This window comes from Sorex fumeus, unplaced genomic scaffold, assembly GCF_029834395.1.
Source record: "Sorex fumeus unplaced genomic scaffold, SorFum_2.1 ptg000050l, whole genome shotgun sequence".
NCBI classification, from domain to species: Eukaryota; Metazoa; Chordata; class Mammalia; order Eulipotyphla; family Soricidae; genus Sorex; species Sorex fumeus.
Genome location: NW_026606107.1, coordinates 14,708,035 through 14,726,319, shown reverse-complemented (window position 1 = coordinate 14,726,319; position 18,285 = coordinate 14,708,035). Strand labels below are relative to the sequence as shown.

Below are 18,285 nucleotides of genomic sequence, written 5' to 3'. Positions count from 1 at the left end.
TATAGAGATACCATATTTATGGGCTGGAGCAATAGCACATCAGGTAGGGCATTTGCCTTGCACGCGGTCGACGTGGGTTCTATTCCTCTGCCCCTCTCAGAGAGCCCGGCAAGCTACGGAGAGTATCCGTCCCCCTTGACACAGACTGGCAAGCTCCCCGTGGTGTATTTGATATGCCAAAAACAGTAACAAGTCTCACAAAGGAGGCATTACTGGTGCCAGCTCTAGAAAATTAATGAACAACCGGAGGACAGTGCTAGAGTACTACCATATTTTTAATAACGTTAATGATAGTTTCATGCATACATCATTCCAGCATCACTTTCACCAGAGTGTCTACTTTCTTCCAATAATGTCTCACGGACTCCTCCCGTCTCTACCTTTGTAGTAAGCTTAATTTTGTACACCAATTTTCTAGCTCCGTTGCCTTTGGCCTTTTGTCTCTCCTTTATTATGTTTCTTTTTTTTTCTTTAGGTTTTGGGTCACACGCGGCAATGCTCATGGGTAACTTCTAGTCCATGCACTCAAGAATTACTTTTGGCGGTGCTCAGGGGACCAAATGGGATGCTGGGAATCAAACCTGGGTGGGCCGTGTGCAAGGCAAACGCCCTACTCACTGTGTTACTGCTCCAGACCTTCTGATCTATTATGTTACTTTATATTACCACACATGAGAGATATCATTCTGTATCTGTACCTCTCCTTCTAACTTCACTAATATTATACCCTCTAGTTTCTCATACAGCAAAAATGAATGATATCTTTTTAAATCAAATAGTATTACATTTGGTATACATATATACTACAGTATGTTTACCACATCATATATTCTTGGGCAGTTGGATTGCTTTCAGTTCTCGGCTATTGTGAAATATGCTGAAATGAACATAGGGTCACAAATGTCTTTTGGAAATCCTATTTTTTGTATTTAGGGGAAATTTCAGGAAGTATAATAATGAAATGATATGAAAGTTAAATTTTTATTTTTTGAGAAATGTCCATATTGTTTTCCAAAGAATTTGAATCAGTTGGTTCCTTTCTTCCCACATCTACATTAGTGCTGATTTTCTTTTTATTCTTTTTCCATGTATGCCAATCTGACTTGTGTGAGGTGATAGTTCATTGTTGTTTTGATTTTCATGTTGTTTTTATTGAAAAACAGTTTTTATACCCCTTTTGTCCTCTGCATGTTTTCTCTAAATAAATATCTGTTCCTCTCTCCTATTTTTAATGGTACTGTTTATTTGTTAATATGATTATGAAAGAGGTCATGTCTAATTTTAATAGCTTTTCTTCCTATGATATTAATTTTCAGAAATTCTGTGAGATTCTCATGTTATTTTGTATGGTTGATCTTTTTTTCCTGTACCACTTGGAATTCACTTCTCTCTAATAATTACACCTGAGACAATAGAAATCCTTTCTACAGCCCAGGTAATTATTGAGGGGTAGATTATCCATATGAGTGCACCTGATCAATCCGAGGGAAAAAAGACATTATGTATTTCATATTTTAGGGTAATTCCTAAGCTAGGTGTTCATCATATCTTAGTTACTCTCAAAAATAATCAAAATTGTTTGCAACTTGTGCCCAGTTTCTTTTCCTCCCCAAACTTGGAAGGAACAACTCTTGCGTTAAGAAAAAATTACCCTACTCCATCAGGAAGATAAATGAACTGAAATTTTGTCAAGGTAGAAATACAACTGTTAAAGTCATATAAAAATGCTCTACATGGCTAATATTCAAGATGATGCAAATCAAAACAATGAGATATCATCTCACGCCAATGTGAGACTGGCGCACATCCAAAAGAACAAGAACAACCAGTCCTGCTCCAGTTTGGGGGAGAAAGGAAATCTTCATTGTTGGTGAAAATGCTAACTGGTCCAGCATTTTTGGAAAACAATGTCGACATTCTCAAAAAGCTAGAAATTGAGCTTCCATATGACTCAGCAATAATACTTTTGGGAATAAACCCTGGGAGGACAAAAACACACAGCAGAAATGCTATCTTCAATTTATGTTCATTGCAGCACTATTCAAAATAGCCAGAATCTGGAAACAACCCAGAAGCCCAAGAACAGATGACTGGTTAAAGAAACTATGGTACATCTACACAATGGAATGCTGAGAAGCTAATAAGAAAAGTAAAATTATGAAATTCCCATATAAATGGATGGACATGGAGAGTATAATGCTGAGTGAAATGAATAAGCAGGAGAGAGATAGACATAGAATGATTTGACTGGAGTGGTATAAAAAAGAACATAATATGACATTGATACCCAAAGACAGTAGAAACAAAGTTCAGGTAGATTGGTTCATGGTTGAAGTCTGCCTAAAGTGCTGGGGAGAGAAGGCTGTTGGGACAGAGAAGGGACCACCTGACAAAGACAATTGGAAATAATCACTCTGCATTAGAACTGCATTCTGAAAATAGGTTAAACTCTGTTGTACCTCCAAATTATGGAGTCTCCAACCAATTAACCTTTATTTTAGCTTTTAGAGATCTTCTTTGGTAGCCTTCCATATGACTTCCATGTTTATAGTTTTGCTTTGTGGGGGATGGGGCAGAGAATGCAACAAAGAAGTCTACATAATCTTGTCCAGAACTAATGCTCTAGCACTGTAGTATTGTCCTCCCGTTGTTCATCGATTTGCTCAAGTGGGCACAGTAATGTCTCCATTGCGAGACTTGTTGTTACTGTGTTTGGCATATCAAATACGTCACCGGGAGCTTGCCAGGCTTTGCCATGTGGGCAGGATACTCTTAGTAGCTTGCCGGGATCTCTGAGAGAGGTGGAGGAATTGAACCTGGGTCAGCCACATGCAAGGAAAACACCTTACCCGCTCTGCTATCACTCCAGCCCAATGCTCTAGATTTAGGTTTATGAATTAATTATTTTGTTTGTTTGTTTTGGGCCACACCAAGCTATAGCTAGGGGTTCCACCGAGCTTTTCATTCAGGAACTACTCCTAGTGGTGCTCTGGGAACCATATGGAACACTGAGGATTGATTCTGGGTTTGCCAAGTGTAAGACCAATACTCTACCCACTGTTTTGTCACTCTGGTCCCAGCTTCAGTGTTATTATTCTCAAGTCTATCTACCATAAAAATGAGTTATTAGAAGGGGCATCTGGGGAATCACACTGAGCTAGTCTCAGAGCTGATTTCTGGCTGTGTGCTCATAGATTATTCCTGGTGTTACTTGAGGGAGAATCTACATGACCAGGGATTTGACATATACAAGGTCAGACATATATAAGGTTTACTTTATTCTCTGTACTATCTCTGTGTCCCCTTGAGTCATTTTAAAAGTATGTTTATGTCTTTTTTATTTTGGTAAATCTTTTTTTTAATTTTATTGAACCTCCGTGAGATAGTAACAAGCTTTCATATTTGGGTTACAATCACACAATGATCAAACACCCATCCCTACACCAGTGCACATTCCCCACCACCGATATCCCCGGTATAACCCCCTTCCCCACCCTCCCCCTGCCTTATCCTTAGGTGTCAGCCTCATGTTATGTTTTTTTTTATACTCCACAAATGAGTGCAGTCCTTCTGTGTCTGTCTCTCTCTTTCTGACTCATTTCAATTAGCATTCAATTAGCATGATAGTCTCCATGACTATCTATTTATAAGCAAAGTTCATGACTTCATCTCTGCTTACAGTTGCATAGTATTCCATTGTGTAGATGTATCAAAGTTTCTTTAACCAGTCATCTGTTCTAAGGCACTTGGGTCGTTTACAGATTTTGGCTATTGTGAACAGTGCTGCAATGTACATATAGGTACAGATGTCATTTCTACTGTGCTTTTTTGCATTCTTGGGATATGTTCTAAGAAGCAGTATTGCAGGGTCATAGGGAAGCTCAATTTCTAATTTTTGAAGGGCTGTCCATATTGTTTTTATTTTGGTAATTCTTAATTTTTCAGGGCCCACCTCCAAAGATAGTCAATTGATTTGGTTAATATGGTACAATTTTGTGGTCCAGTGATATGATTTTGCTAAGACCTAGCAGTGCAATGGTCCACCAGGGGTAAACCCTCAGTGCTCAAGGGTATTGAAGAATACACATGGCAGTGCCCATAGGTCATGAGGTACCAGGTATTAAACTCTTTATCTCATGCATGCAAGGCAAGCACTAAAAACCTTTATTACTAAAATCCTTTAATGGTTTCCATCTATGAAACAGTTACATCAAAATTTACAAGGGTTCTCATTAAAATCAGTTCAAAGAAGAAAAACTGGATAATTTGTTTGAGAAAAGACAAATTATGAAGTTTTGTATTATCAACATTCCAGAAATCATAGTAATTGTTGTAGAAAGTCAATAAAACAGAATAAGATAATTAAAATATTAATTTTTTTCTTACTTTTAATAATAAATTCATTAACAATGGTATTTAATTCTAAGATAATGCTTAAATCATATGATGAATAATATGGGGTGATTAAAAGCAGTAAAACTTTTTAAAAATAAATTATCTTTTAATGTTCTTTAAAACTGGAGTAATATTTTATATAATTACTACATTTTATTTAAGGTTATCTATGTATAAATTATTTTTATACTGAATATGACCTTTAAGATAACAAATCTTACTGAGATTCTATATGCCAACTTCAAAATTTCTCAATGCAATCTCTGCTAAAAATACATGGGAATACCCATTTGCTGCTTTAAATGAAAGATTACTTACTGCTCTTTTTCTAGAACACCCTGTAATCCAAGGCACAGTAAGGTTTCCTGAAATCTGTGGAAACAACAAATGGAATCTTAGTGAGGTATGCATTAATGCTACTTGGAATGTTGATCAGTACCAGATAATTCATACAAGATGTTAAGATTGTTATGCATTTAAAACATATCCCTCACATAGATAATGTAGCTTCCTTAATGTTTACAACAGATTTAAAGGACCTTCAATAAAGGACCTTCATTAGAAAAATTTTAAGTTGTGCAAGGATCCATTAATTTAAGAAAATTTATAGTGTATTTCTGGGATCTCAAAATATTGTTGAGGTACTATTTACCTTAAAATTATTAAAATAGAAATACAGTATTTTGTGGAATAAATGAATTATGTGTATAAATTATTAAGTATATATAGTACTGTATATTCTTTGCCTAGGTTTAATTATCTTGCATGACTGCAAATCTATTTTAACATAGACTCTATTAAGTCAAATAGCAGAACCCTGTTGCAGGAAACCCTGTTTCTTTATGTAGCATCAATACACAAAGAAAAATGTATTACTTCATTAGAATTCTGGGGAGAGATCAAGTTGGCCCTGGAGCTGCCACTCAGATAAGCCTTGACCTAACCATAGCATACAAAAGGATAAATAAATAATTCAAATTCAGCATTTGCCTAAAAATTATATTCATTTTGAAAGACTGGCAGAATGTTTCCCTAAGTGCTGTTTATGAGAAATTATCATTCAAATATTTGTTGTTTTTGATAAACGATATTCAGTGGTCATTTATGAATGGTACCATACCTACAGATGAGAGATCAGTAAATGTAAATAGTAAAGCAATTATCTTAAATTATTCAAATGTCAGGCAAATTACTACAGTCCTTAGTCTATAGGCCATCTATTTTACTTTGGCTTCAAAATATACCAATCACAAGAAATAAGCTAAAATGATATAAAACCATCATTCACCTGTATAAATAATATAGTAATTTAAAGGATGTTTAAGAAATACTCTAATTCTTAATGTAAAACCCCACTGAAGTAAACTAGTAATTGATTAGATTGTATAATAGCCATGAAAATGTGTAACTGATCTTTCAAAATTGTGAGCTGAGTACTGAATAGAGAAGTGTGCTTGCCTTGGATATAGATAACCTGGGCTGGATCCTAGCACCTCACATGGACACCCAGAACACTGCCAAGAGTGATCGCTGAGCATAGAGCCAGGAGTAAACCCTGAGAAGCGCTGGGTTTGACCCCAAAATAAAAAGCGATATTGTGAACTGAGAATAATAATGACTTTCTATAGAAAAGAGTCTTTTTACCAATACTTGCCATATACTATAGTTCTTATAAAGTAAATTAATTTCTAGCATCAACAAAGGTTGTAAATATGTTAAAATCATCACATAATATATTCTTTAAAAAACAGATACCCAATCTGTTTGAATGATAAGTTCATAGACCCCACATATTAATGAGGATAATACAAAACTGACAATACAAAATTGTTAGGGAAAATATGTTAATCCAGATAAATAGCAAAAATAGAAAATGACATACCCATAACTAAATAAAATTTTGCATACAAACGCTTCAAATTATAAATGAGTTATTATTATAACTAATGTAAACAATGTATGATAACTGTATAAATTGAGAAATTTCTGGAAACTCAAGATCCATACCCCCAGCATTATCACTATGGCCATATAGCTTAGCTTAATTAAACAATGACTTTGGAAGAACTACAAGGTGGATCTACTAGAGACCATATTAATTTAAGAAAACATTAGAAATAATAACTTGTCATAAGAAATTTCTAAGGTACCTAAAACTGCACTGGGAAACAAAGATCTAGCAAACTCCCAGTATCTCAATGTTACAATTTTATTTTTGAACACTGAAATGAGGAAAAGATTATAAGATATATACAGGAGTCAGAATGATCTGTGCATAAAATTTCAATGTTTTAAGGTGTGGGAAATTGTTTTCTAGTAAAAAACTGTAAGGGCAGGCTATTCCCCTGGGCAAAATAGTGTAGGTCTTAGAATACAAAGGGTTTGCACCCAGGGAAGAATAGAATAAATAAGAGGGCAAAGAAGTTCCTGGTAAAGAACAGAATAGTTTCAGTTCTTTTAAATGCCTGCTGACTAGTTACGTGAAATATCCCAGTTACTGCTTTCCATGTACCTACTGTACTTATTAACTGTTCTTAATGTATCTGTTTAATTTTAGAGAGCCCTTGTGGGGAATGATATGTATTGAATAAATGGCCCAGATGTGATAACATTGATTGATGACTGCACAAACAACCCTAAATTTCAGATAGTCCATGTATGCTGGTCTCCTGTTTTTGTCTCATTCTCTGTGACTGGCCCCTAATGAAAGAAGGCATAAGAAGCCAATATGATTTGCATTAGACATGAGACACTTTTTTGTTTTGTTTTATAGCATGTCACTTTAATGCAACATTTTTTGTTTAAAATACTGTTTTAGGGGCTGGAGAGATAGCACAGCGGGTAGGGCGTTTGCCTTGCAAGCGGCCAACCCGGGTTTGATTCCCAGCATCCCATATGGTCCCCCGAGCACTGCCACGAGTAATTCCTGAGTGTATGAGCCAGGAGTAACCCCTGTGTATTGCCGGGTGTGACCCCCCAAAAAAGCAATAAACAAATAAATAAATAAAATACTGTTTTAATTGTGTATTCAATTTTCTATGAATATTATTGTCATCTGATAATAGTTGTTTTACTTCTTTTATTTTTTCCCAGATTTTTATTAAAGTACTATGATTTGCATGGGTGTTTGATCATTGTATAATTGAAACCCAAGAACAAAAATTTGTAAATCTACAACTGTACTTCATGGTGTTTCACAATATAAATTTTAAAAAAATCTAAAAAATAAAAAAAAATAAAGTACTGTGATGTGCAAAGTTATACATAGCTGAATTTTAGACATACAATATTGCAGTTACCAGTGTCAATTTTGACTCCCAAATGTTTTCAGGTTCCTTCCCATATGCTATTCCGCTCCAGCTTGCCCTTGACATCTTTCTATGTTTTATTGTTAAAATTTGGGTTTCTTGACTTTAGTTTTGTTGAATCTATGGTTTGGATATTTGACTATATTATTCCTTAATAACATTTTTATATCTGTCTGCCCTGATCTGGTCCCCCTTGCTTGTCACCTGTCCTATATGTCTCTCCCATCCACTGTTTCTTTTCTTCTGATTATGCTGTAAGGCCAAAGTTTATCAGGGCATCCCCTGACTAAAACACTGAATTCCCTCATCCAGTTATTCTAAATACTATATAAAATGAAATCCTCCTATGTTTATTCTTCTTCTGGTTTACTTCATTTAGTGTGAAGTCCTCCAGTTTCATCCATGTTGCCACAAATTGCATGAAATAGAATAAACACTCAGGCACTTAAATGGGTAAAACCATTTCCCTTCCCTCTTCTTTGAGCCAAATTCTAAGGTTTAATTCATAATATAAGTTCTAAGCATCACAGACTATCAGCAAAAACACTTGTTTAGCCTTGTCAAATAGATCCAGCTCCTCATAGACATGTAGTATGTAGATCACTCCTCCCAAAGCATACCCAGTTTGCAAGAGTAAATCCCTTGCATGTTTTGCTTTACTCCAGAGAGAACTGCTTTATTATTGAAATCCTAGTTTACATTTCACTCTCACACAAACATGGTATGTGGTGTGTATGATCACAAACAGGGCTACCGGTGGACAGCCAGGCTCTGGAAATTTGAAACATCATACCTACTCAAGACTTCTCAATGTGCATACTCAGAAGCTTCAAAGAACCTGAAAAGAGCAGATTACTCCCCAGGGTTGTATGAAATTGGAACATAGCTGCCCTTAAGTACACACAAGCACAGACTTCTGAACAACTGTGTTGGAGATCCTTGGACCTTGGTGCTAAGATGCCTCAAAGACACAAAATCTTCCTGAGGTCACTTTTTATTTTTCTTCTTTTTTTCTTTTTGTTCTTTTTTACTTGCTGACCACGTGGGCTTCACATGTTGATCACATGGAGTTCAGGTGCTGATTATGTGTGTTGCACTATACAGAACAATTTGAATTGGGCTAAATCCTGTCACTAAAAAACTCTCTATGTCACATTCTTCACTCTTTAGTACTGCCCAACCATAATTAATATGTATTCTGAGTAATTCATCTTTTTGAACATAGAGATACAGACTGGCCATCCATATACTTTGGAGATACAGCCCTTTATAACATAGTGCTGTGCCACATTACTATAGCCTTGTGTATTTGACACTAGCACTACAACTACTGTTGGGCAGTAGTAAACTCAAATCCCCCAGTATGTACTCAGGTTAGTCAGTGCTAGAGCTGCCATTATGTGCCTATGAATATGACCTCTACTCATGCTCCACGATTTTTGGATTTTGATATAATAAATGGCAAACACAGGTCAGCTTTAAAGACTGAGTTACTGTACAGGCCTGCTGAACATTATACATAGTGCTAAAGAACACAAATTCCCTTAAGTCATGCAGATTCACACATACACTCAGAGCCACAATGACTCAAGAATTTGCAATCATGGACACCGAATCAGTGCTGAGATTAGAATGAACACTGTACCTCACATACTACCAGATATTATGAAGGAAGAAGGAATTAACCTGCATTAATAGATGATTACAAAAATTAAAATTTAATTCAAGCTCATAATTGTTTTCCATATTCCCCAATGACAGTGAATGAACTATTCTAATACTTCCTCACTAATAGGAGGGTATCAATGGTTGAGAAATGTAGTAAGAAGAGAGAAAATTTGAGAAATTTTCATCAAAATTTATTGGAATAAAAAATGCAGTAGTTGAACTTAAAATACACTAGTAGGCCTTAACAGTAGAAGTGAAGACGTTAAAAAGCAACAGCGAGCTCAAAGGTAAGATAAAGGACATTATCAAAAGACACATCATAAGAAATAAAAAAATTTAAATGAAGGAAAGAAAAGAGATTTTATGGTGTAGCATCAAGAGAAATAACATTAACAAAATATGAGCTAGAGGAGGAAAAAAGAGATGAGTTAATGGTTGAAGAAATTATAACTAATATTTTCTCTAAGCTGAGGAAGGAGAAGTATAATCAGATCTAGGAAGTCCAAAGAAAGCCAAGGAAAATTGACACACATAAAACATAAAGATAACATATAAGGAAACCTTCAAAGAGTCACAAATCTATCTATAAAATGTTAGGCCAGGACTCAATAACTAAAAAACAATAACAAGAAGCAAAGTATGAATAAATATGACTCTCTAGTGCACATAAAACATTCTTCAGGAGTTGGAGCAATAGCACAGTGGGTAGGGTGTTTGCTTGCACGCTGCTGAACCCAGGTTTGATTCAGGACCCCGCAGTAGGATACTGTCGCTGGGCCACCCCAGGGGGGAAAGGGTGTTGTCCCTCCACCTGCTCCGCTTTGGTGGCTCGGTGGCAGTCATCCTCCAGAGGCCATTGGACAGTCAGGTTTGGGCCCGCAGTGACGAAACTTGTTGGGCCTCACAGGATGGGGTGGAGCCGGTCCTGGTCTCCCCATCCCAATGAGACTCCAAGTCATCGCCCACAAATGGCCTCTCTGGCTCCTGATCAAGCTGCTCAACAGCCATGATCTCAGAGACTCAGGAGCTAATCTCGAAACCCAGTGGCTTTTGGCAGAAATCCCTCCAGATATAAGTGTTAAAATTTCAGAATTTCAAAATCACATACCCCTACTGCAGCCACGCAACATCATATGTTATTCATAACCAGCAATAGAACACAAATTGTCTACTGTTGCCTTTTCAGCAGATCTGAGTGTTGGGGTAAGATATCAAATAATAATGGTGGGTCTGGTGTCAAAATATCGAATGTGATCAAAGTAGAGAGAGAGAGTAATGTGGAAATCATCTGCCCCACACGTAGGGGGAGGGTGAGGGATGGGGGTATACTGGGGTTTTTGGTGGTGAAGAATGGGCACTGGTGAAGGTACGGGTGTTTCATTGTATGACCGAGACTTAGATCCGAAAGCTTTGTAACTGCTCTCACGGTGATTCAATAAATAAAATTATAAAAAATGAATAAAAGTTCACCAAGCTGATGCCGGATGATGCACTAAATGATCAAGTTGTAAAAAGGATTTTAAAAAGAAAACAGAGTACAAAAACATCAGAAACCCATATAAAAGATGACATTAAACAATTTGGCATAAAATGACATTAAATAAATCTTTATTTAAATATCTTTGTTTAATGTCAATGACATGAATTCACCAATCAAAAGCTCTAGCCACTAGACAAGAAAACTGAATTACACCTGCTGCTGTTTCAATAGATACACTTAAAGTGTGATAATAAGCACAAACTCAAATATTTGCCTGAAAAACTGAACTGGCAAATGATACATACAAAGGAAGGCAATGGGATCAGAGAGATAGTACAGCGTGTAAGGCACTTGTATTGCATACAGCAGGTCAATCTGTACCTGTGAGGCGAGTGCATCAGCAGCCTGACTGTGCCTTCAGACTTCCAGCTACTCCAAAATAGCTGCTGTGCCTTTGGCCAGACCCCAAAAACTTGGGGCAAAGTTTACCAAGAAAGTAAATAGCCAAAAGTTAGGTATGTGGGAGACACACCCACAAACCACCTGCGGCCTAGCTATGTAATTGGAGGCAAGGCCATTCTGGTTCCTGATTGAACTGCTTAACGGCCATGATCCCAGAGACTCAGAAACAAATCTCAAAACCCAACGTCTTTTGGCAGAAATGCGTCCAGTCCCCACAATAGGTTATTGGCACCAGAACACCTAAGGGGGGAAAGGGTGTTGTCCCTCTGCCTACCCCCCCTTGGAGGCTTGGTGGCCGCCATCCTCCAGAGGTCATTGGACAGTCAGGTTGGGGCCCGCAGTGACGAGAAACGTGGGGCCTCATGGGATGGGGGTGGATCTGGCCCTTTCCTCCTCACCCTAACGAGAACCCTGAGTCGCCGCCCATAAACAGCCTCTCTGGCTCCTGATCAAGCTGCTTAACAGCCATGGTCCCAGAGACTTATAAACAAATCTGGGAACCCAGCAGCTTTTGGCAGAAATGCGTCCAGTCCCTGCAGTAGGCTACTGGTGCAGGGTCACCCCAGGAGGTAATAGGTTTCGTGCCTTGGCCAGTTCCCCAGGTGGCTCGGTGGCCACCGTCCTCCAGAAGAAATTGGATGGTCAGTTTTGGGCCTGCAGTGATGAGATACGTGGCGCCTAACAGGATGGAGGTGCAGCCGGCCCTTTTCTCCCCACCCCAAGGAGACCCCGAGTTGTCACCCACAAAAGGCCTCTCTGGCTCCTGATCAAGCTCCTTAATGTCCATGATCCAAGAGATTCAGGAACAAATCTCGGAACCCAGCAGGTTTGGGTAGAAATCCCTCCAGATTTGATTGTTAAAATTTCAGAGTTCCAAAGTCGTGAGGCCACTATTGCAACTGCGGGACATCATATGCTATTCATAACAAGCAATAGAAAACAGATTGTCTACAGTTGCCTTTTTGTCAGATATGAGAATTGGGGGAAAATCACAAAAAAGAATGGTGGGTCTGGTATTGAAATATTGAATGTAATCAAAGTACAGAGAGAGTAATGTGGAAAACATCTGCACCATAGGTAGTGGGAGGGTGTGGGATAGGGGGTATACTGGGGTTTTTGATGGTGGAAAATGGGCACTGGTGAAGGGATGGGTGTTTCATGCATGACCGAGACTTAGACCTGAAAGCTTTGTAACTGCTCTCATGGTGATTCAATATATAAAATTATAAAAATGGGAAAAAAGTAAGGTGGAGTTCATGCCCAATTCAATCAGCCTAATTAATGGCTGAATAAATAGCAATGCTCTTACATTAAATAAATAAATAAATAAATAAAAGCACAGGACAAATTTCCCAAAATGCAGCACTGAATATGGCACTCATTAATGATGTGTATGGTTGTCCAATACTAGAATAAGATAGGTATGTGTATTCCTTGCTTTCAAAGAAATTATATTTTCAATAATAAATGTCTCATTTACATAGGTTTTTCTATGTCCAGTCTTTATATCAAGATATTTTTTACAATTTTCTGCAGCTCTGCGGAGGTCTGTAACTGCTTGGTGTCCTCCCCTCCCCCCCCACACTAACCTCACGACCCTGAAAACCAGCAACCAGCAGGACCCCTGCCTAGGGCATGTGCCTGCACTTCTGCAGCAAGCACCAGCCCAACTAGTTGCCGCCAACTTCCATAGGTCTGCTCCCACTTGGCGCCCCCTCCCCACCAAAACTCGCGACCCTGAATGCCAGCCACCACCAGGACCCCGGCCTGGGGCACCTGCCTTCATTTCCTCAGCGAGCGCCAGACCAAATAGTCGCTGCCCCTGCTCCAACAGGTCAGTGGACTAGCATCTGTACTGGCTGGGGGCATGGCCACCACTGTATGGGGCGTGGCATCCTCAAAGTGGGCATGGCCTACTGTCTGGCCGCAGTCATACTTCCCACTCCTAGCACCTTCTACTAATATCCCAACCTTCATCAACTAATTGTGTGGAAACGTCCTGGCTGCATCAAACACAATAGGACAATAATCCACTGGACTACTCCCTTTCCAACAAAATACCAGTGTACACCAGAAGCTGTACAAACCCAATATAAAAGAGCACCTCCTCCAAATCTTCACCCATTGCCTACCTTAAACCACAAAATTATGTCTGAGAGGAAGGACGTATTCTAGAAAGGGGAAAAGGGTGACCACCATCAACTGACCTTATTCAGAATCCTTTCCGACAAAAAGAGGGAACAGTGCTAGGGAACTTCAAGGTTTTACCTCTATACAACCACAACAGCATGAAGAAACAGCCCAAATCTCCACTACAAGGAGAGGACAAGAGAAAGAGTCCCGGATCCTCAACAGGGGCTACCCACAAATATGAGCTCCCCAATAAAGAATTCCATGATGAAATGCTGAGGATGTTCAAGGAATTCAAAGAATCAATGAAGGAGACATCCATAAAATTAAATGAAGAAATGAAAAAAACAGTGGAATGGATAAACGAGAAAATACAGGAAGAAATGAGAGCAGAAATAAGAAAGATAAAAAAAAAGAAATGTCACAAATAGAGGATTAGGTATATGAAATTAAAAAACTCACTGGGTACCATCAGCAGTAGAATGACTACAGCCGAATACCGGATCAGTGAGCTTGAAGATAAGCAACAGAAATCGTATAGGGGACAACAAACAATGGAAAAGACCTCAAAATATCTCTAAGGTGAATCAGAGATCTAGGGGATGACACCAAGAGGAACAACATTAGAATCATCGAAGTACCAGAAGGACAAGAAGGGAACCCCAATGAAAAAACCACAGTGAAAGAAATCATTGCTGAAAAGTTCCCAGAGTTAAAGAATGCAGACATCCAGATCCAAGGAACCAGAAGGGTGCCAGCAAAAAGAGACCCTAATAAAAACACTTCAAGGCATATAATAGTCTGAATGATAGATGCCACGGATAGAAATACAATACTTCAAGCAGCAAGGTCAAAGAAGGAAATCGCATACAAAGGAGCACCCCTTAGATTTACAGATGATCTATGAGAGGAAACCCTCCAAGCCTGAAGACAATGGTGGGATATAGTGAAAAAACTCAATGAAATGAATGCCTCACCAAGAATACTTTATCCCGCTAAACTCTCATTCAAACTCGACGGAAGGATTCACCATTTAATAGATAAACAACAGCTCAGGAAGTTCATAGACTCAAACCCAAACCTAAAAGAAGGATTCAAGGGGCTCCTGTAAGATTAGAAAGAAAACACTTATAAGCACAACCAACACCTACAGAAAGATAGCACAAACCCCATGACAATGATCTCTCTCAATGTCAACGTTCTAAGTGCACCAATCAAGAGACACAGAGAGGCAAAATAGATCCAGAAACTGAAACCAACATTCTGCTTTCCTCAAAAAACTCATCAAAACAGTCAGACAAACACAAACTCAAAGTTAAAGGATGGAAAACAATCCTGATAGCAAACAGCTCACTTCAAAAGGCTGGGGTAGCCATATTAAATTAGTATCTGACAACATAGACTTTAGGTTGAAAAAGATCAGAATGGACAGTGAAGGCCATTTTCTATTTATCAAGGGATATAAACAACAGGAAGAAATCACACTCTTAAAAGTATACGCACCTAGTGAGGGACCAGCTAAATAACTGCTAACAGATTTTAAGGAGGACTTTGCTAGCAACAGAATAGTGGTCGGAGACATCAATATCACCTTATCAATTCTGTATAGATCAACAAGAACAAAACTCAGCAAGGAAACATTGGCTTTGCAAGAAGTAATAGAAATGAAAGGGCTAATAGACTTATACAGGGCTTTACATCCCCAAAAGAAAGAATGCACGTCTTTCCCAATACACACAGAACATTTTCCAAAATAGACCACATGCTAGGCCACAAAACATAACCCAATAGAATCAGGAAGATAGAAGTAGTATCAACAATCTTTTTAGACCATGATGCACTGAAGATAGAAGCAAATCACACAAAGACACCGAGAAACACATTAAACACCTGGAAATCAAACAACTCAATGTTGAACAACAAGTGTGAAAGGAAGGACGTCAGGGACGAAATCAAAAGATACCTAGAAACAAATGAGAATAAAGAAACTAGCTACCAGAACCTATGGGACGCAGCTAAAGCTGTGTTAAGAGGAAAATTTATACCTTTTAAAGCATTCCTAAAAAAGGAAGAAAGGACCTACATAGATAACCAGACCTCACAGACCAAGATCTTAGAAAAGACCAACAAAAGGAACCAAAAAATGGTTGAAGAAAAGAAATAATAAAACTTAGAGCAGAAATTAGCAACATGGAAACCCAAAAAACAATCCAAAAAGTCAATGAAACCAAGAGCTGGCTCTTTGAGAAAATAAACAAGATTGATAAACCACTAGCAAGACTCTCAAAAAACGAGAGAGAGAGAACCCTAATAAGCCGAATCGGAAATGAAAAAAGGGGACATCACAATAGAAACCAATGAAATTCAAAAGATAATAAGAGACTACTTTGAGAGTCTGTATGCCACGAAACAAGAGAAACTAGAAGAAATGGATAAATCCCTGGATTCCTATCATATCCCAAGATTGAACCAAGAAGACTCTGAATGCCTGAATAGACCCATTCATATCAAGGAAATTGAAATTATAATCAAGTCTTTCCAAAAACAAAAGGTCAGGCCCAGTGAATTCTTCCAAACATTTAAAGAAGACCTGTTGACAGTTCTCCTTAAGATTTACCAGGATATTGAAAAAACAGGAACCCTCCTAAACAGCTTCTATGAGGCATATATCTCCTTAATACCAAAAGCAAACAAAGAAAACTATAGGTCAATGTCTCTGATGTACACGGATGCGAAGATCCTCAATAAAATATTAGCAAATAGAATCCAACAACTAATCAAAAACATCATATACCACGACCAAGTGGGATTCATCCTGGGGATGCAAGGATAGTTTAACATTCAAAAAACTATCAACATAATCCATCATATCAACAAAAGTAAAGATAAAAACCATATGATCACATCAATAGACGCAGAGAAAGCTTTTGACAAGATCCAGCAATGATTTATGATGAAAACTCTCACAAAAATGGATTTTGAAGGAATTTGCCTCAAGACAGTCAAAGCCATCTATGACAAACTCTTGGCAAGCATTACCCTCAATGAGGAAAAACTAAGGGCCTTTCTTCTAAGAGCAGGGACAACACAAGTATTCCCCACTATCACCATTTCTGTTTGACATAGTACTGGAAGTACTTGGATTAGCGTTAGGGAAGGGAAAGACATTAAAGGCATCCGGATAGGACAGGAAGAAATCAAGCTTTCATTATTCGCAGATGTTTTGATACTATATCTCGAGAATACTAAATCCTCTACCAAAAAAAACCCTCCTAGAAATAATAGACTTGTACAGTAAAGTTTCAGGCTATAAAATCAATACCCAAAAATCTATAGCTTTCCTATACGCAAATAATGAGAGAGAGAAAAGTGACATGAAAAAAAATCGCGTCCACAATTGTGCCCCAGAAAATGAAATACCTCGGAATCAGCCTAAATAAAGAAGTAAAAGACCTCTACAATGAAAACTACAAAACGATACTCCATGAAATAAAAGAGGACACGAGGAAATGGAAACATATCCCCTGCTCATGGATAGGAAGAATAACATTGTCAAAATGTAATTCTCCCGAATGCATTATTCAGATTCAACACGATCCCTATAAGGATACCCATGAAATTCTTCAAAGAAATAGATCAAGCACTCCTGAAATTCATATGGAACAACAAACGCCCACGAATAGCTAAAGCAATTTTTGGGAAAAAGACATTGGGAGGCATTAGCCTCCTCAACCTCAAAGCAGTAATAATTAAAATAGCATGTACTGTAACAAAGGCAGGGCCACAGAAAAATGGAAAAGGGTAGAATATCCATACACACAACCCCAAATGTATTAACATCTAATCTTTGATAAGGGAGCAAGAAATGTGAAGTGGAACTAAAAAAGCCTCTTCAGCAAATGGTGCTGGCATAACTGGGGAACCACATGCAAAAAAATGGGATTAGAACTCAACCTAACACTATGCACAAAAATCAGATCAAAATAGATAAAGACTCAACATTAGGTCAAAATCCATAAGGTATATTGAACCCAAGGTTGGCAAAGCCCTTTCCAATATTGAGACTACTAGTATCTTCAAAGACGACACACCACTGACCAACCAAGTGGAAACAAAGATAAATAATTGGGACTATTTTAAATTAAGAAGCTTCTGCACCTCAAAAGATACAGTGACCAGAATACAAAGACAATCTACAGAATAGGAAAGGATATTACCCAATATCAATCAGATAAAGGGTTAATATCAAGGATATACAAAGTACTGGTTGAACTCTACAAGAAGAAAGCATCTAATCCCATCAAAAAATAGGGTGATGAAATGAACAGAAAATTTCCCCAAGAAGAAATCCGAATGGCTAAAAGGAACATATGAAAATGCTCTACATCACTAATCATCAGGGAGATGCAGATCAAAACAACAATGAGATATAATCTCACACCAGAGAGATGGTCCACATCCAAAAAAACAAAAGCAACCCATGCTGGCAAGGCGAGAACAAAAGGGAATGCCCTGCCACAGAGGTGGGGTGGTATGGTAGGGATGTTCGGGGTGGGAAGGATACTGGGATCATAGGTGGTGGAGAATGGGAACTGGTGGAAGGATGGGTACTAGATCATTGTATAACTGAAACCCAAGCACAAAAATTTGTAAGTCTACAACTGTACCTCATGGTGTTTCACTAATAAAAATTTTAAAAAAGATATTTTTATTAAAATATTTTATTTTTTAAGGGACATACTTAGGCTGTTGTATATTATAATATTTTCTGCTATAAAACCACTATTCCCTTTATAGTATTAAATACTCTGTGCTTTTATAGATATACTCATTATTTTCCAC

General features: G+C 37.9%; 1 protein-coding gene across 1 annotated transcript in view; it reads right to left on the bottom strand.

Annotated features, from left to right (window-relative positions):
• Nucleotides 1-18,285, bottom strand: part of HDX (highly divergent homeobox) — a 296,641-nt gene that overhangs the window by 178,333 nt on the left and 100,023 nt on the right. The window contains exon 4 of the mRNA XM_056124159.1: nt 4,714-4,767. Within this exon, the coding sequence (XP_055980134.1) occupies nt 4,714-4,767 (54 nt within the window). The remainder of the gene's footprint in view (nt 1-4,713; nt 4,768-18,285) is intronic.